The 18,893-nt window shown below is 33.6% G+C and overlaps 5 protein-coding genes across 6 annotated transcripts in view; 3 read left to right on the top strand and 2 right to left on the bottom strand.

Annotated features, from left to right (window-relative positions):
• The window catches only part of LOC103835100 (probable disease resistance protein RPP1), a 531,820-nt gene that overhangs the window by 109,469 nt on the left and 403,458 nt on the right, over window positions 1-18,893 (bottom strand). The gene's annotated exons all lie outside the window — the stretch shown is intronic.
• LOC103835085 (ubiquitin carboxyl-terminal hydrolase 3) lies at window positions 249-2,886 on the bottom strand. The gene is made up of 6 exons (XM_009111181.3): window positions 2,580-2,886; window positions 1,990-2,106; window positions 1,545-1,643; window positions 1,265-1,462; window positions 1,004-1,185; window positions 249-926 (listed from the first exon to the last, which is right to left on the bottom strand). The coding sequence occupies exons 1-6, from the start codon at window positions 2,694-2,696 to the stop codon at window positions 521-523; spliced, it is 1,119 nt and encodes a 372-aa protein (XP_009109429.1). The 5' UTR covers window positions 2,697-2,886; the 3' UTR covers window positions 249-520.
• Window positions 5,903-6,810, top strand: LOC103835084 (defensin-like protein 75). The gene is made up of 2 exons (XM_018653686.2): window positions 5,903-6,433; window positions 6,566-6,810. Exons 1-2 carry the CDS (start codon window positions 6,367-6,369, stop codon window positions 6,745-6,747), a joined length of 249 nt encoding a protein of 82 aa, XP_018509202.1. The 5' UTR covers window positions 5,903-6,366; the 3' UTR covers window positions 6,748-6,810.
• LOC103835082 (adenylyl-sulfate kinase 2, chloroplastic) lies at window positions 7,237-11,953 on the top strand. Of its 2 annotated transcripts, XM_033277206.1 has the most exons (7): window positions 7,238-8,531; window positions 8,689-9,258; window positions 9,436-10,898; window positions 10,969-11,087; window positions 11,177-11,261; window positions 11,351-11,397; window positions 11,499-11,953. In XM_033277206.1, exons 3-7 carry the CDS (start codon window positions 10,436-10,438, stop codon window positions 11,592-11,594), a joined length of 810 nt encoding a protein of 269 aa, XP_033133097.1. In that variant the 5' UTR covers window positions 7,238-8,531; window positions 8,689-9,258; window positions 9,436-10,435; the 3' UTR covers window positions 11,595-11,953. The 2 variants fall into 2 exon arrangements, with proteins under 2 accessions (XP_009109428.1, XP_033133097.1); XM_009111180.3 differs by having other exon boundaries at window positions 7,237-8,531; window positions 8,689-10,898.
• LOC103835554 (cytochrome P450 79B1) lies at window positions 15,006-18,678 on the top strand. The gene is made up of 2 exons (XM_018653426.2): window positions 15,006-17,166; window positions 17,767-18,678. The coding sequence occupies exons 1-2, from the start codon at window positions 16,243-16,245 to the stop codon at window positions 18,397-18,399; spliced, it is 1,557 nt and encodes a 518-aa protein (XP_018508942.1). The 5' UTR covers window positions 15,006-16,242; the 3' UTR covers window positions 18,400-18,678.

The following is an 18,893-nucleotide window of genomic DNA, read 5'->3' as shown; positions in this document are numbered from 1 at the left end:
CGACACGAGTATGATTCTCGCGATGCCTAACTTTATTTCCAGCTCAATTAATTATAATGGGCTGTAAACAGACTTTGAAATCAACATCACATCAAGCAACATTTTGTTCTTGTTCGGTTTGTTTCTAAATCATGGTTATTAATTCTATCAAGAGCCAGATTTTTTTTGGTTTCCCAACTTTCAATAGATGATTATACACTCTCATAACTGTTAACTTAAACACATCTATTGTAATTCAACATAATGTATTGTATATTTCTTTTTATTCATTGCTTTTTAACAGTACATGGCCTTTCAAAGTTTACAGATTTTTTAGTTTAAAAGAAAAAAAAAACTTTTCAATTTAAACTCACCAAATATGTATCTTTGGGGGAGAGAGAGACAGAGAAAGTCAATATAAAGTAACTGTCAATTTGAATGACTTTTTAAGTCACAAACATATAAGAGAGTCATATACCATTACTAAGTAGTTAAAGAAAAATATCCAAAAGAAAAGTCCTTTTCCCCTTACTCAGCTGTTTCACTTTGTTGTTGGTCCAAGGCTCTCATAGAACAAGATGTAACCATGATCAGTATTGCTCGAATACTCCTGAGACGATCCAAAGAACGTTTGCACTGCTGATTCTTCAATCATCTCCACGTTCTCATCATCAAAGAATAGCCAATGGTTATGGCTTTTCACTAGGCTCACGTAATGACCATGGTTCGGTCCGCTTCCCACGTGAACCACCACCGCAAAGAGCGAGTACTCCACGTCTGTGTATGGCTCCACCGTGTTGCTCAGTTTTAGCTCCAGAGGGAAAACGACTCGGTAAGATAGCTTCTTGTATCGGCCTAGCTGCTCCATGTACTTGAACCGTTTTAGATGGATGACTAAGATGTGTGGTGGTTTCTTGATCTTCATCCTCTTTTGTGCTTCTTGTAAGCTGCAAGAAAAGAAAAAGCTGAGGTAATTTAACTTCGAAAAGCAATGGGGGGTGAGAGTAAAGAACCATCATCTTACCTGCAGCATTTGTCACAGAAGAATTTGTCTTCAGCGTGAAGAGTCTCTGTTGAGCTGAAGTTTTTCAAACAGCTAGTTATCGAACTGTTCTGCTCAATATCAAGGCTTAGATCCAGGAACGTTTCGTCTCTTGCTGTCACTGTCTCGCATCGTAGACACCTGGTCTCGTTGGTAAGTATGCCCTGTGCACATATACAGAGTCCAAATTTAGCAAAACAATTCCACTAATTAGTCACAACTTCGAAGGAAAAGTGAACTGACCTGAAAGATATTGTGGACCCAAGTAACAACAGGCTCTTTGTGCACACCATTTGCCAGGGGAGCTTTGGGTCCGTTTGCAATCTTTTCAGGGGATGATGATGATGAGGTTTCACGTTCAGGTTTTGTAGTAGCTTTTGCCTCTTTCTCCAGTATGTCAACAACTTCGTTCAGCAAATAGTTCAGGAACTCATGTGCATCCTAAATGACAATAGTAATGCCAGTTTAATATAAAATATAATATTGCCTTTGTAAAAGAAGACAGAGGAACTTGCTAGAGCACCTGGTGCATATAACTCCGGAACAGCTCGTTCTGTTTCTTCAACCTTTGTACGAATCGCTTAGGCGCAATAACGCCTGTTTTCTTCTTCTGTGAACTTATCTACGCAATGAAACACAACGATCACACATCATTTACCACCACACACGCAATAATCAGAGTAGGTATGAGTAGGAGACATTAATTAAGTGCTACATTAATCCAGTTTACATTATTGTAGTTATCTAACAAAAGACACAAAAGTAACACCAGAAAAGCACATAATCTACAGTCTAACATATAAAAAACACGTTCCTATCAACTCGTGCCTTTATATAAATGATCTCAAGCGAGAAATCTAGTAAACCAAGATTGATCAACTGAGTTGAGACTGGACCAAAGCAATGACCACAATGAATAAACTAAACAAAAAAGAAGAAGAAAAGAGAGAGACAGAACTCATAATCACCTGAGAAAATAAGTCAGCAAGGCAAGTCATAAGATTCTCTTCAGAATCTGCGACGCTTTTATTGCTGGTATAGTACTCGAGCAATTGTTCACGAAAGGGAACACAAAAATAAAGAGCCTGCACCAAAGAAGTTTGGAACACATACTTGACATAAGGAAAAGGCTTTCTCTACTAGACGAGAACATATTCATCATATACACTACATAGGACACAACACAGAGATTGAGATTGAAAAAAAAAAAACAATGGAGCAGATACACAATTGCAAATACCTCGAAAACCTTATAGTTCCTGAAAAATTCAAACTTTGTGTAATGTGACAAGTTCCACTAGACCCCCCCAATAACAATGAAGCAGATACACAACAATTGCAAATACCAAGTTTAACCTTATGATTCCAGAAATATTGAAACTTTGTGTAATTTCACTTTCCCCTCTCAATCATAGATTCGTAGGATATAATACAAAAGGTGTAACCTTTTGAGCATAAACATGAGTAATTCAACAAACCCATAAGAAATCAACAAAGGAAAAATCGAATTCGAGATGAAGGGAATCACAAGCAGGAGAGAGAGAGAGATTAGAGGGACCTGCAAAACGCTGTTGCAGTAACAAGTGTTGCCGAAATTCTCGAAGCCGAAGTAGCGCTCGCCTTCGGGGAACTGGTCGCCGAGAGCTTTCTCGAGTTTGGACCCCGCGGCGCCCATCAGCCCTAGAACTAGCCTCCGTATCACCGTTTTCTCTGATCGCTTATTCCCCAATAAGGAAACTATCCTCTCTCTCTCAATCCTTATCTGCGTATTATTCGATTCGATCGGATGATTCTTCAGATTGCGAAGGAGCCTCTCTCTCTCTCAGTATAATCGATATTACTGCCCTCTGGAATATTATAAAGGAGAGAGAGATAGATAGAGGTTGACGATAAACAAAAAAAAAACATCGACTCAAAATTGCAAATTAGACCTCCAAGTTTTTTAAATGTTATGAAATGAACGTTGATTTATAATATGTGAATATTACCCCCACGTGTAGAGTTCTTGTAACAATGAACTTATTCGATTCAAGTCATTCTCGTTATGTTTTATATTTATTATATACTCGTTTGTGCTCTATGCTCTCTACTGCTTTGTGCAGTTCTCAGATGGGAACCTTGGTTACCCGTTGGTGGATCCATCTGTCCTTAAGCTTCAAGCTGTCGTAAGATGTTATGTTGTTCTGGAATTACACACCCTTTGAGCTTCAGGTTAAAGCTCTCTTTACCTCAGCATGAAGAAGTTACTCTTTGTAGTAACAACTTATTACCTCATTGTGAGATTGTTATATGGAATTATGTCTTTGTGGCTATGGATTCTATTGTTTTAGATTTGTCTACTTGGCGACGGTGTTTCTCCTCAAAAAAGTGTTTTGTCGCCTATGAGTTTATAGCTGGGTTTACCCCAATTGGTTATGTTTGTTCAGCGAATGGAATGTGGATTGAAGCCTGTGACCTCCAACGCTCATCTACTAGAGTATATGGGTGTTCTGTCCTAGTCGTCAAAACTGTAACACTGCAGAAAGAGATCTCAGTCAACAACATCAATTGGACTCTCAAGTCTCCAATATCTTTCGGACTCAACTGTCTCCTTCTTTGCTCGGTGCTCAGGGTTGGACTTGAATGAGATCACTGATTTCCTCATCTTCGAAAACCTTGTCATTCTATTCACTCCTCTATCATGTTTTTCTTATCTATGCACATCAATCTGTTTAGCTGTTGCTTTTGCAAAAGGTGTAATATCCAAACTTTGTTGTTTAAGTACTCTATTTTGAGCTGTTTATGAAATGAAACCGTCGACCAAAAAAAAAAAAGAGGTTTTTGTGCTGCATATATATGTTGGGTCTTTGGCTTTAATTGGTTTGATTGCATTTGTTATAGCGATAATAAGTTGTGAACACCCCCACATCCTCATGATTGATTGTTGAAGTAACTTTTTCTTACTAGCGTAAATATTGATATGAGTATTTTGCTAGATTGATTTTTCCACTATATTATTTTAAACTTTATGTCTTCTAGTATAAATAAAGATATGAAAATTCCTTTTTTTAATTTATTAGATTATTTTATATATTTGAGGCTTAAATTTGTCTTGATAATATAGCTTATTTTCTATCAAATTATCTTTTAGTTTCTTTTTTCTTGATAATTACAGTTCCTTTTTTTCTAAAATAGTATAAAACCACAGTTCACACAACTTAGAAACTAGGAAAGTGAAAACATTTAATATAATTAAAATTCAATATAGAATATACACTTAATTAATTTGAAAACATATAGAGATTGTGTTTTAATTGTGCTTTTGTTATATAAATAAAATCTAATATATTTTAGATCTAGTAATAAATATAAAATACTTTTTAAAATAATAGTAAAATTTAATAAAAAATTCCCCCAAACAACCTTTACCCTGGATATGCTACTGTATACAATATACATGAGTCAGTTTTCCTTATCCTTAATTTAGTTTCCTTTTCCTACCAATTGCCTAGGCGATAGATTTCTATTCAAATTTCCAAGAAATCATGTGTTTCTTCTTCTAAGTTTATATCTCCAATTTAATTATGTAGAGACCTGTTGTCAAAAAAAAATATATAGAGATCTAAATACCTATATAACCTACTAGGTTTTAGCAAAATTTATCAACGCCAAAACATAAATATTAAGCATCTACTTCCAAAAAAACAAAAGAATGGAGCAGGTCAGATTTAGAGATGTTGTTAGAACTTAGAACCATGGCAATAGTTTTTTTGTTGGTCATTGCAGGTTAATCAAGCATTCTCATTTTTAATATTCTTAACCATTTAAACATTATTTTAATTATGTTGAAGCTTAATTTTATAGCTTCGACATTGGTTAAATTAAAAGTATACATAGTTTTGTTTTGGGTTTTTAATATAAATGTTTTGATTATTGTCTTGTTTGAAGAACAAGCAACTGCAGTCTCTATCGATGATGCGATTGTTATGGACTGTGCACTCCTCATTGTGACCAAACTTGCAAAGGATTTGGTTACACAGGTTGGTTTTGTCCATCTTTCAGAGGCAAGTCAGGCTGTTGCAGTGGCGAAGCCAAGTTAAAGGATGAGGGGAGCAGGTGCACCCACAATTCGTTCTTCTTCTCTTTTATATATACTCCTTTGGGCATAATCGTTATGTGTTTACATATGTTGGATAATTGGCTTTGAATGTTGTAATTGCATTTGTTATATCAATAAAAGCAACCACGTAATCATTTATTTTGTTGAAACTTTTACTAGACAAAAAATTTCAGATCATAATAAATCAGCGTTAAAAAAAAAAGACAAAAAGTTTCAGATTTGTTTACTCTTGTTTCTCTATAAAAAAAGAATTATTCTTGGGTTCACCTCTAGGTTCACCAACCAATAGGATTTCAATATTTCAAATTTGATATCTTTTAAAAAAAGAAACAAAATATTGTCAAGATATATTATGTTATTAAAATAAAAAAGGTTAAAAAAAATTAGGAAAAAATAGTAGTTAGAGAAAAACGAATTTAAAAAAATAATATTTTTATCGTCGTCAGCAAAACACTAAAGCCTAAATCCTAATCCCTAAACCCTAAATCATAAACCCTATAAACCCTTGGGCAAATTCTAAACCCTTGGATAATTCATACTCTAAATCAAAAACACTAAATCCTAAAACCCTAAACCCTAAACCCTAAACCCTTGAGTGTTTAGTGTTTTTGATTTGGAGTTTAAGATTTATCCAAGGGTTTAGGATTTACCTAAGTGTTTAGGATTTAGAGTTTAGGGATTAGGAATTAGGATTTAGGGTTTATTATTTTGCTGAGGACGTTAAAAATATATTTTTTTAATTACTATTTTTTTAAATTTATTTATTTTTACTTTTTTATTTTAAAAATATAATATAACTTATAGCTTGAGAAAATATTTTGTTTCCTTTTTTAAAAGATTTCAAATATGAAATAACACAATCCTATTGGTTGGTGAACCTAGAAGTTCAACCTAGGGAGTGAACCCAATAATAAGTCATAAAAAAATACATCCAAATCCAGCGTAACCAAATTCTAATAAATTCTGATGGACATTGAATAACAGTAGATTTTAATTCACGTTTAGCAAATCCACAATTGAATAACACTAGATTTAATTTCAAATTTAAATTCCATTAAATTCTATTAAATTACCAAATTCAATAACGCCTCCTAAATTTAGTTTCCTTTTCTTAACAAATAACTATATATATGATAAATTCTAGGCAAAATTTCCAAGTTTATACCACCCGTTTAACTATATAAAGACCTACATCAACAAACGCTACACATACAGATTTAAGAAAAAAATAACTACGTCAAAAAAAATGGACCAGATCAGATTTAAAGATGTTGTTTTAACCATCGCAATAATTTTTTTGTTGGTCATTGCAGGTTAATCAAGCATCCTAAAATTTTTGGTCTTATTATGTACAAGCTTACGTTAAACTTTGACATTAGTTATAAATATACATACTTCGTCTTTTTGGATTTTATAAATTAAATAACTTTTATTATCTTTTGTAGAACAAGCTAATGCAACCTCTGTTGATGCCGACTGTTATGGACCGTGCAATAACCATTGTGAACAAACTTGCAAAAGTAAAGGTTACACAGGTTGGTTTTGCTCAGCTTTTAGATTCAAATCTGGCTGTTGCTGTACACCAAGGAAGAAAATCTTTGGACAATTTGTTCAATTGAACAACTAAACTTTTGATGTAATAGTAGTCTCTAAAGCCTCCAGCAATAAAAATAAAATAATATTTTTAAAAGTTACAAAATGTCAAGATTTGCCTTGTTTTATTTTTCCGGCTAAATTTTTTTATTAATTATTATCAGCACAAATATTGTTGTACAAAAAACCTGGACAAGATTGGAACAAGCTCCAATCAGTCGGAGAAATAATAGTTTTTTTGCTAATAAGTCAGCACAACCATTATTTTGACGATGAACATGCGATGACTGAGTTGACCAAGTGTTGACAACGGAAACTGTAGGCTTCCTCAAAATTTGCCTTGTTTATATTTTACGGAGCAAGCTAAACGTATTATGGGTAGGGGTGACGTAATTTTTATACAAGCCGGCTAAATGGGGGGGGGGGGGAATGCAATTGTACTATTGATAATGGTATATTCTGTAATATTAAAATAATCTGGGGCTTACGTCAGCAAACACAAATTGTAATATCACACAAACGCCATCATGGAAGACGACAATCGGAGCTTCGCTACCGAAACCCTAGACGAGGCGTTGGTGAAGAAGCACCATGACATGCTCCAACGCTTCCCTGCTCGCCACCACGCTAGAAAATCCGATTCACCTGACTCTTCTTCTTCCACGTTCGAATCGATCTCCTCGTTCCTCTCCCGATTCGCCGATTCCAAACGATCAACAGATTCAATTGTTTTCATTTGAAAATATATAATAACCAAAATTTTATAATATAAAAAAACTATAGCCCCCAGGTCCGGCTCTGAATGATCGGTTCGATTCTTATAAACGATGTTGAAGATTCTGTGTTTGTGATGGCGTCGCATCAGATTAGAATCCATCGTGCTAAGAAGTGTGATTTCTAATTGAGAGTGAGGAGTCGTCTGATAATTGAAGATAGTAATGGAGTTAGATTCGCGCCGTACTGTTTGGATTATGGAGGGATTGAGGAGGATTTGAAGATGGCAGGGTTGGAGGAGGACACTGAGAGCTGGGCCAATGTTGATGATTTCTTGTGGCTGAGAGCTGTTCAGTCTCCTAACTGGTCTGTTTTACCGGAAGAAGAGAGGCTTTCTTCGGTTTCCATTTCCAGCGATGGCGATTCTTGATAAAATTATCAATTTTGAGTCATTTTTGCGATAGCTATTTTTTTATCAGGATTTAAAAAAAAGAAGAAAAATTGTTATTAAATAATATATATAATAACATTTTCTTTAATATCTTAGTATATATATTTTTAATTGTGAGGTAGATTAACATGCCAAAATCTTAAATATATAATTGCCATGTGTCGCGATCATGTCAATTATAACTTTGAAGAACAAAATTTTATATAATAAGATATTTAAAATTCAATATAGAATATACACTTAATTAATTTTAAAACATATAGAGATTGTGTTTTAATTGTGCTTTTTTATATAAATAAAAATCTAATATATTTTATATCTAGTAATAAATATAAAATACTTTTCAAGATAATAGTAAAATTTAATAAATTTTGCCCCCAAACAACCTTTACACTGGATATGCTACTATATACATGAGTCAGTTTTGCTTATCCTAAATTTAGTTTCCTTAATTATGTAGAGATCTGTTGTCAAAAATAAAATTATATAGAGATCTAAAAGCCTATATAACCTACAAGGTTTTAGCAAAATTTATCAACGTCAAAACATAAATATTAAACATCTACTTCCAAAAAAAAAAAGAAGAATGGAGCAGATCAGATTTAGAGATGTTGTTAGAACCATCGCAGTAGTGTTTTTGTTGGTCATTGCAGGTTAATCAAGCATTCTCATTCTTAATATTCTCAACTATTTAAACATTATTTTTATTATGTTGAAGCTCAATTTTATAACTTCAACATTGGTTAAAAGTACACATAGTTTTGTTTTGGATTTTTATAATAAATGTTTTGATTATTGTCTTGTTTGCAGAACAAGCAACTGCAGGCTCTATTGATTATGCCGATTGTTATGGACTGTGCAATCCCCATTGTGAGCAAACTTGCAAAGGATTAGGTTACACAGCTTGGTTGTGTCCATTAGTCCAAACCAAGTCATTCTGTTGCTGTACACCAAAAAAGAAAAAAAATGGACATTCTGTTCAGTTGAACAACTAAATTTTGATGCATAATGTAATATGTATGATTATTAATAAAACCCCCAAAACAAAATATAAAAAACAATTCAAAATGTCTGGATTTGCCTTTTACGTATATAGTGCAAGCTAAACGTGTTATGGGTGAATATGTATGTTTGACGGATCTTTATACAAGATTAATATTAAACAAATGGAATCCAAATCGCGCAAATTAAAAGAACTACTATTGACCTCGAGATAGGTAGAATCTGACTTGCCCGAAACACGGCTCCATATGATTAGTCCGACTTACGTACAGCCCAGAAACAAGCAGGAATCATCAACACCACCGATGAAGAATAAAGTAACTTTCAAATGCTTTAAACTCCTTACAAACCTGCCTTCCACCATCTCCCAAACACCAGGTCTTGTTCCGTTCATGTTTCATTATTGTCTTTTATTTTAAAATTCGTTCTTCTTCTCTTTTATATATAATCGTTATGTGTTTACATATGTTGGATAATTGGCTTTGATTGTTGTAATTGCATTTGTTATATCGATACATGTTGATTATGTTTTATTCATCAACTTAAATGTCTCAGCCCCAACGTTTCCTCCTTCTCTCTTCCCGCCAGAGTTCTCTCCAGAGCTGTCTTTATAATTGTCTTCACCTGAAAAACCACCATTTCCAGCCCATTGGCAGAGAAACACCCAGTTTCAAACCTCCCAGCGGCGGGAGCAAAAGGCTCATTTCCACGGGTTTAGTTACAGCTAACTGAGCTTGGGTACTATTGGGCTCAAAATAATATATGAATAGCGAGGCCCAATATAACTATCAGCCCAAAGGTGGAAAGCTCAGCATAGATGGAACCGCCTGCTTTGACTGTTTATCAAAAGTCTTTTTTTTTCATCTGAATTATTTCATTCAATCAAAGACTGTTTATCAGAAGTCAGAACTTGTTAAATTCTTTTTTGTTCCCTTAATTAAATATTAGGAGAATTGACTGCAACAAGCAATCAAACAAGTACTGCAATATGAAAGTATTGAAAATATTAAAAATATATTTGGTTAGCTCTTAGAAAGTCTTTCATGTGATACATTCAAACAAATCTGTTTGAGAACAAGAACACAAATTCTAGTAATAAGCATTCTGCAACATATAGATAGTATAGCTTTATAAATTACATGATTTCTGAATGGAGTATTGGTAGGTTGGTAGATGGAAAAAGTCATAATCATTTCCCAAAAAATTGGCCTCCAACAATGACCCATTCACACATACCAAAACCCCTATTTTAAGCACAAATATGAAGTATGAATTTTTTTTTTACTAATTAGACACTTCCAGTAATTTTCTGATTAGTAAAATATGAAAAGGGTTAACTACTGTTTTTTTTTTTTTTTGTTAACGAAGGTTTTGTATTATGGAATATGATCATGTGTTTTTTATGGAGGATTCTCACCAGTTTGCTTCCTCTTAAGTCTAATTTTCCTCTATATATATTTTCAAATACTCTCTCTTTCTTATACATTAACTTATATAAGCAGATTTGTTTTGTACATTGATTCTGAGCTCTGCAACTTCTGTGATCAAAGCTTCAATGGAAGGCTTAGCTATCAGAGCATCGCGACCGTCCATCTTCTGCTCTCTTCCAGGTCTCGGCGGCCATTCTCAGCGACAACCTCTAAGTGACGGTTTCCTCAGGCTGCCGGCGTCGTCTAATGCAACGGTTAACACAAACTTAGTCGCGAGTTCTGTCTTCAATGTGTCTTCACAAGCTTCCCTCACCGCCGATGTCCCCGCCCTTTCAGACAACATCGTGTGGCACGAGAGTTCCATTTGCAGATGCGACCGACAACAACTTCTTCAACAAAAGGGTTGTGTCATTTGGATCACTGGTCTCAGCGGTTCAGGGAAAAGCACTGTTGCGTGTGCGCTAAGTAAATCATTGTTTGAAAGAGGCAAACTTACTTACACACTCGACGGCGACAATGTACGCCATGGCCTTAACCGAGACCTTACTTTCAAAGCTGAGGATCGTACCGAAAACATACGCAGGATCGGTACCAAACGTTACAAATAAGCTAATCATGTTTTAGTTTAGCAAATAAGCTAATGATGTTGAAACTTCAGGTGAGGTGGCTAAGCTGTTTGCTGATGTTGGGGTCATTTGTATAGCAAGTTTGATTTCTCCGTACCGGAGAGACAGAGACGCGTGCCGGTCCCTGTTACCCGAAGGCGACTTCGTGGAGGTACGTTAACGTTGTATTTGTTGCAGTCTGATCCTATATTATGTTCTTTTTCTATTTAAATACATTAAGAATGTTTGAATTTGTTTTAGGTTTACATGGACGTTCCTCTGTCTGTGTGCGAGTCAAGAGATCCAAAGGGGTTGTACAAGCTCGCACGTGCCGGGAAGATCAAAGGTGTTACTTGTCAAACACGTTATCTCTTGGAAGTCAGAAAAAAAAAACAATCAATATTCTTTCCTTTACGTAAATGTTTCTTTATTCAGGTTTTACTGGAATCGATGACCCTTACGAGGCGCCATTGAATTGCGAGGTTGGTTATGTTTATTCAATGATGGTTTATTCAATGATGTAGCTGAAGAACTTTGTGCGTAGATTCTAAGATATTTACTATTATTTTATGTATATTTACAGGTCGTGCTGAAACACACCGACGTCTCTTGTTCGCCACGTCAGATGGCTGAAAACATCATCTCTTACTTGCAAGACAAAGGTTACCTTGAAGGCTAATTAGTCAAATCTGAAAAATCAAAGAGAAAAAAAAAACAATTAGATTTTGTAATGGTTAAATGATTGCTCTCTCTGGTTCTCTCGTAAGCTTGAGACGTGATATACGACAGTGTCTCGCTTGTCATACTATCATTTGTTCTTGAATTGTGTTAAACTCGAGATCCAGAGGAAGGGAACATATATATTTCTAATTTAGTTACTTAATTAGTAAAGAGATGTTTATCACTTATTGTTACTGATTATGTTGTATACTTTTTTACTGTGTTGTATACTTTGTAATTTGTATTACTAATAAAATGATTTTCTCTGTAATTAATTTGTTTTAGTGAATTAATATTTGATAGTAATTCTTCTCTTTACTGAAGTATTAACTCAGCTAGTGTCCGACGCGAATGATAATGTTTCGCCGTTATGAATTTGAATGTAAACCCCTTTTTTTTTTGCTAAATCGAATTAAAATCACGAATGCTTTCAAATAACCATAAATCAAAGTCACCATAAGGTTTTATATTTAAAAATAGAATTATGCCGCAATTCGTGAAATTTGACAGGTGAGATTTGACGGATGTGCACGTTTTTTTTTAATTTATGCATGCATTTCACCCAACGCAGTACGCGTAATGTATACACAGAAATATGAAATAAAACTACCATGGCGAAAATAACACGTCATTTAGGGTGATTAACTCTTGCTCATCGATCGCTATGAGAAAACATGTATTTTTATAATCTAACAAATTGTTAATTCAATTAGCTCAATTAATCCAAAAGTTGGTATAGTGGCGCTCCCTGAAAATTATTCAATATACGTAAGCTAAAGAAGATGAATTAATTTTTTTTAAAGTATTGGATCGAGTTTTTGAATACACAAATCCAATACAAATCATTTATGAAAATATTTGTTCAATCAAACCTTAACAAAATCGTGCTCGAGCCCTATTCCAATTACACCAGTTCGTATTACTTCAAATTTTGGAAGAGTAAAACGTTTCAACAGATGGTCATGCTCGAAAATGACAAATGGTTAGGGAATTTGCAAACATTTTTAAAAAGTTTTTAGATGCGAAATGATTTTCAGTCTTTTTTTTTGTTATCTGATTTTCAGTCTTATCTCCTTCTTTTTAACTTATAATTTCTGGTGAGAAATTATCAATATTGATGCTTTGTGAGTTAGAAGACATTTTACAACATTTACAAAGGATCCCACATAAAAGTCGCCTGTTTTAATTAGCTACTAGATTTTGACCCGCACATTCGTGCGGATATTTTTCATTTTATGAATGTATACTTTTGAATTATAAACATTTTAAGTATATAATTTTAATTTTAGTGTTATATATTGTGAATACAAAACCTATTATTTTAGTAAATTGATATGGTAGCATCCATCATATTATTTTAGTAAATTTTATTGATATAGAATACTTTTTGGATGTTATAATAGTAAGTTTTTTTTTTGTTATTAAATTAAAACTTCAAAATATTAGATTACTTTATTTTTTATAACATAGTTTGTTTTTCCGTGTTATATTTCAAGAAGTTATTATTTATTATCTATGATTATACCTTTTGAAAAATTAAAAACATTATCATTTTAAGTTTGCATACTTATTTATTAAATTTTATATTTTTTCAAAATTGTTTGAGAAATTACACAACTATATTTGAAGTGGGAGATTATATGATTTTCGAAATTTTTTTGTTACTAAATTAATACATTATTTTATATAAATACTTTTAATTTCGGTAAGATTTTTATACATCTCTCAGAATATGTTTATAATTAATATAAATATTAAATTTATAATTAAAATTTGATTTGTCATTAATATTTTGAATGAATAATTAAAATTTCATAGTTTTCTAATAACATATTTTTAAATAGTATATGAACTAAAGGATAGTTATAAACTATTATATTGTTATTTTAAAGATGAGAAACCTAAATTGAAAAATTCATGAATGAGGTTGCTCTGAGAAAAACATGTGTTCTTTGCCTTTAACTTGGAGAAAAAAAGAGGAAACAAATTGACTAAACTCTGATCACTTCGTTTCAGTCACACTGGAAAGAGTGGACCATTTGACTAAATTAGTAAGCAACGTTAAATGTTCCCACGTTTATTCCAATTTCCACGAGCGGTTTTTGACAGGTGAACTCTGCACAAAATTGTAGGGATGAATATCTCACATCTGAAAGTGTAAGGTAATATATAAACTGTTAAGTCAATTTAATTATTACTTGATTTTGAATTATAAGGCTATGAAATTTAATATGGTATCCAAACCATTTGATGTTGGAATACTATGTAAATGCTATTTTCACAATTGTTCATGAGCATGAAAAGAAGTGTTAATGAATGAAGTGTTAATGAATGAATTAAGTCTTACATAGGTAGTTAGAGAGTTAATAGACTAATACATACTCCTTCCATTTCATTTTAGTTGTCGTTTTAGGTTTATGCACACAGATTAAAAAAACATATGATTTTGTATATTTTCAAAATTAAAACACAATTATCTATACACCTAACCATATTTCAACCAATAGAAAAATAAAATGTAAAATTTTATTAATAAATTTTGCATTGAAACTCTAAAACGATATTTATTTTGAAACAAAAAACATTTCCTACAATGACAGTTAAATCGAAACGGAGGGAGTAAACTGTTAAGTTCAATCTATTTATCGTAATTAATTTTTAATTTTGAAGTCCACATAAACCTGAAGTTAACACTGAACACAAAACAATATCCTCGATAATTTGCTTTCTTTTATTTTTGGCAAACCAATATACTACTTGAAATTTCAAATACACTTACATAACAACTCTTCTTTTGGTGTCACCTACATAAAGAGAAAAGAATGACAACTCATTTCTACTGAATAGGAGAAAACTAAAAGTTGGTTTTGGTAGAAAATATATCGAAAATAACACTGGTGGAATTTGATATGTGAAAGTAACATGGTTAACTACTTAACAACTATTAATAGTTGGATCAGAACATATAGTGTAGTAGTTTGTACTAGTATTGGCACTATATCACCATCCATCCAAATTTGAACTTGCGTATGTTATTGTTAACAAAAGAAAACGTTAAATAATTTTAAATATGCGCCATGCGGTCCTAGGATCTAACTATTTTGAGTTTAGAGCAGCTCCATGGTGGGAATCTAACAAATGTTCTAAACTAAGAGGTTTAGAGCATCAGCATTAAGGGATCATGTATAAAGTTCACACAATTCCCAAAAAAAAAAACTATTATAATAATTCACAAATTGTGAACCCAACTCGTGTGAGCTCTCTCCACTGATACGAGTTCATCCCTGTAACGCGGACCCCACGCCACGTGGCGGCCCGCGATTGGTCCGTTTATTTTTTTTTTTATTTTTTTTAAATCAAACGAAAAAAATAAAAAAAAAAATAAAAAAAAATTAAAATTATGATCTCCCTTCAAGGTTCATTGATGCAGATGCTCTTAAGAACCAGTTACTAACATTATTAGACAGATGTCAATTACACAATGTCTGAACAGGTTTCAATAAGTTAAGATAATTATAATATTAATATTTTTATTTTTTTAGAAACTGTTACAGACTCTAAGACCAGCTCCATCGGTTGCTTTTTTAATAAGGTTCTAAAAAAAGAAAAATATTAAAATAATAGCATAAGGAGAGAGACTGTTAGAAAAGGTTCTTTGCAAAGGATTTTTAGAACGGTTTTATGACACAAGTTACCATATGTCATGATATAAATGGCTTATCATTTACAAACAAAATAAAAGTTAATCAGAAAATTTTATTATGCTGTAATATTAATATTTAATGGTTAATATACTGATTTTTAGAACTTCACCGATGGTGATGCTCTAACCGTTAATCATGCTCTTAGTTACTTTAGTCACGGGAGTTGTTCAAAAAAAAAAAAGTTACTTTAGTCACGGTTTAAATATTCTGTTTAGGTGTTTGGTGGTAAACAGATTTATATAGTAGAGTCGTAGACGCTTATTAAAGTAAAACATTAATAGCCGATGCACTAAAACGTATATATAATCCGTTGCATAGTTCTCTAGCTCTTTATGTTCGATTTTCTCAGCGAACGAATGTTTTCAATGTAAAACCAGTAACAGTGGTTACATATATATATCCTGGATTCCCCAACACTCTATTAAATCACTAATATTACAGAAGAATAATACTCTAATTATTTTCTGCTGTTTTTTAAGTGCATATATAACACGAGGAGTTTTGGCAGGTCACCTACAAAAACAGTTAGAATATTTCAAATTCCCAACCAAACAGAATATTATTAAATGAATATTAAAATATAGATATTTTGAAACGTTAGAATCGTAATAATTTTCAACAAATGTGGTAGTGCTCAAGATGGACCCGACCCATCCAGCATTTTCCTAGCATCTTCCATAACCCTTTCAACACACGAGGGTATTAAGAACTTAAGATCATTTGACAGTAAAATAGTATAAATAGGAAGGTGAGGCTCTTCTCCATGCAGAGAAAACAAGAAATACAACTTACTTCGATTCTTCTTTTCCCTCTCTATATTCTACACAAAAGAATTGAACAATTTTACCTCAAACCCTTCGGATCCCACTTCCACTACAACGCAAAACATCATTGTTCAGCAACATGTATCTCCTCACAATACTTCAAGCCTTTGTGACTATAACCCTAGTGATGCTTCTCAAAAAACTGATCACGAATCGAAACAAAAAGAAAATTTCTCTCCCACCAGGTCCCACCGGATGGCCAATCATCGGAATGATTCCAGCGATGCTAAAGAGCCGTCCCGTTTTCCGTTGGCTCCACAGCATCATGAAGCAGCTAAACACCGAGATAGCCTGCGTGAAACTAGGAAACACTCACGTGATCACCGTCACGTGCCCTAAGATAGCACGTGAGATACTCAAGCAACAAGACGCTCTCTTCGCCTCAAGACCTATGACTTACGCACAGAACGTCCTCTCTAACGGCTACAAAACCTGCGTGATCACTCCCTTCGGTGAACAGTTCAAGAAAATGAGGAAAGTCGTGATGACGGAACTCGTTTGTCCTGCGAGACACAGGTGGCTTCATCAGAAGAGAGCAGAAGAAAACGATCATTTAACCGCTTGGCTATACAACATGGTCAAGAACTCTGGATCAGTCGATTTTCGGTTCGTGACTAGGCATTACTGCGGAAACGCTATCAAGAAGCTTATGTTCGGAACAAGAACGTTCTCTGAAAACACCGCACCGGACGGTGGACCGACCGCAGAGGATATCGAGCATATGGAAGCTATGTTTGAAGCATTAGGGTTTACGTTCGCTTTTTGTATCTCTGACTATCTACCTATGCTCACGGGGCTTGATCTTAACGGTCACGAGAAGATTATGAGAGACTCGAGTGCTATTATGGACAAGTATCACGATCCAATCATTGATGCAAGGATCAAGATGTGGAGAGAAGGAAAGAGAACTCAAATCGAGGATTTTCTAGACATTTTCATTTCGATCAAAGATGAACAAGGAAACCCATTGCTTACCGCCGATGAAATCAAACCCACCATTAAGGTAATAATCACGTTACAATTCTTTATATATATATAACACAAGGTTTTAATCAGAAAAATACATTTTTAAAATAATACTCATTCTATTTTAAATTATGCATTTTCGTGTTTTATGTATGAATCGATTTCCGTGTGTTAGTTGTTTCCATAAATTTAAATTGATAATATTTGAATAAACCATTAACTTATAATCTATTACAGTTTATCATTACTAACTAATAAAAATGTAAAACATATATCTATATAAAACTTATTTTTAGAATTTTGTTACCATTTTACGTTAACTTTAAAAGTAGAAAATATATTTATTCGAAATTATATATATTTTTCAAAGAACGAATATGTGCTTCTTGTTTGCATGAAGACTGAAAGAGCCAACTAAATAAAATAAAATAAAAATGTGAAATACATTTTTAAAATAATACCATTTTACGTTAACTTTTTAATTGGAAAAGTAGATTTATTCAAAATGATATTATTTTCAAAGAAGGAATATGTGCTTCCTAAAAAAAACTAAGAACTTATGCTTTTTGTTTGCATGAAGACTACTATAATAAGAGCCCAACTTAATAAAAAAAAAAAACTTGTTTCTGTATGATAGGAGCTTGTAATGGCGGCACCAGACAATCCATCAAACGCCGTCGAATGGGCCATGGCGGAGATGGTGAACAAACCGGAGATCCTCCGTAAAGCAATGGAAGAACTCGACAGAGTTGTCGGAAAAGAAAGACTTGTCCAAGAATCCGACATCCCAAAACTGAACTACGTCAAAGCTATTCTCCGTGAAGCTTTCCGTCTCCATCCCGTCGCCGCCTTTAACCTCCCACACGTGGCCCTTTCCGACGCAACCGTCGCCGGATATCACATCCCTAAAGGAAGTCAAGTCCTCCTTAGCCGATATGGGCTGGGCCGTAATCCAAAAGTTTGGGCCGACCCACTTAGCTTTAAACCGGAGAGACATCTCAACGAGTGCTCCGAAGTTACATTGACGGAGAACGATCTCCGGTTTATCTCGTTTAGTACCGGTAAAAGAGGTTGTGCTGCACCAACTTTGGGTACGGCGTTGACGACGATGATGCTCGCGAGACTTCTTCAAGGTTTCACTTGGAAGCTACCGGAGAATGAGACACGTGTTGAGCTGATGGAGTCTAGTCATGATATGTTTTTGTGTAAACCGTTGGTTATGGTCGGTGAGTTGAGGTTGCCTGAGCATCTTTATCCGACGGTGAAGTGAAACCACGGACGGCGTATATACATTAAATAACTCTATGTACTTATATAACATCATCTAAGTTTCGTCAATCTCCGGTTACCAGAAGATAATCGGTCAATTTCTGATCGAACTTGTGTGTGGTTTTGTTTCCTTTGGGGACACTTGGAAGTTTTTTTTTCTTTTACTTTTAATAAAACTTGTTCTTTTTTTTAATAATAAGAAGACTATCCAATTAATGTATATATCTCATCATAGCAATTTAAGAAATTGTGTGTTTATAAAGTTGAGCAAAAAAGTAAATTGAATTTCCAGTCACTCAAATATTTACATATCTAAATGTACATGTAAGTTAGATAAACTTGAAAACATTAGAATTTTTAGTAACATCTAATTATTAGAAGTTTTTAAAGTTCAATCGTTTCAAAGTTCGCTAATACCGAGTTCAAATTCTATAAAATGTGATTTATTATGGATTATCCAAATTAAGACACATTAGGTGAGAAAAAAATAGAGGA

This window comes from Brassica rapa, chromosome A08, assembly GCF_000309985.2.
Source record: "Brassica rapa cultivar Chiifu-401-42 chromosome A08, CAAS_Brap_v3.01, whole genome shotgun sequence".
Classification (NCBI taxonomy): Eukaryota; Viridiplantae; Streptophyta; class Magnoliopsida; order Brassicales; family Brassicaceae; genus Brassica; species Brassica rapa.
Note: the sequence above shows the minus strand (reverse complement) of the source record. Positions and strands in the feature narration are given on the sequence as shown.

What these genes read in the sequence shown, in the direction of transcription:
- LOC103835085 (XM_009111181.3), bottom strand. Translation starts at nt 2,696, where the DNA reads ATGGGCGCCGCGGGGTCCAAACTCGAGAAAGCTCTCGGCGACCAGTTC. An exon ending in TTGCTGACTTATTTTCTCAG is followed by an intron (nt 1,644 to 1,989) that starts GTGATTATGAGT and finishes TTCATTGCGTAG; the next exon opens with ATAAGTTCACAGAAGAAGAA. An exon ending in TTCTGTGACAAATGCTGCAG is followed by an intron (nt 927 to 1,003) that starts GTAAGATGATGG and finishes CTTTTCTTGCAG; the next exon opens with CTTACAAGAAGCACAAAAGA.
- LOC103835084 (XM_018653686.2), top strand. Translation starts at nt 6,367, where the DNA reads ATGGACCAGATCAGATTTAAAGATGTTGTTTTAACCATCGCAATAATT. An exon ending in TTTTTTGTTGGTCATTGCAG is followed by an intron (nt 6,434 to 6,565) that starts GTTAATCAAGCA and finishes TATCTTTTGTAG; the next exon opens with AACAAGCTAATGCAACCTCT.
- LOC103835082 (XM_009111180.3), top strand. Translation starts at nt 10,436, where the DNA reads ATGGAAGGCTTAGCTATCAGAGCATCGCGACCGTCCATCTTCTGCTCT. An exon ending in ACGTGCCGGGAAGATCAAAG is followed by an intron (nt 11,262 to 11,350) that starts GTGTTACTTGTC and finishes TTCTTTATTCAG; the next exon opens with GTTTTACTGGAATCGATGAC. An exon ending in AGGCGCCATTGAATTGCGAG is followed by an intron (nt 11,398 to 11,498) that starts GTTGGTTATGTT and finishes GTATATTTACAG; the next exon opens with GTCGTGCTGAAACACACCGA.
- LOC103835554 (XM_018653426.2), top strand. Translation starts at nt 16,243, where the DNA reads ATGTATCTCCTCACAATACTTCAAGCCTTTGTGACTATAACCCTAGTG. An exon ending in AAATCAAACCCACCATTAAG is followed by an intron (nt 17,167 to 17,766) that starts GTAATAATCACG and finishes TCTGTATGATAG; the next exon opens with GAGCTTGTAATGGCGGCACC.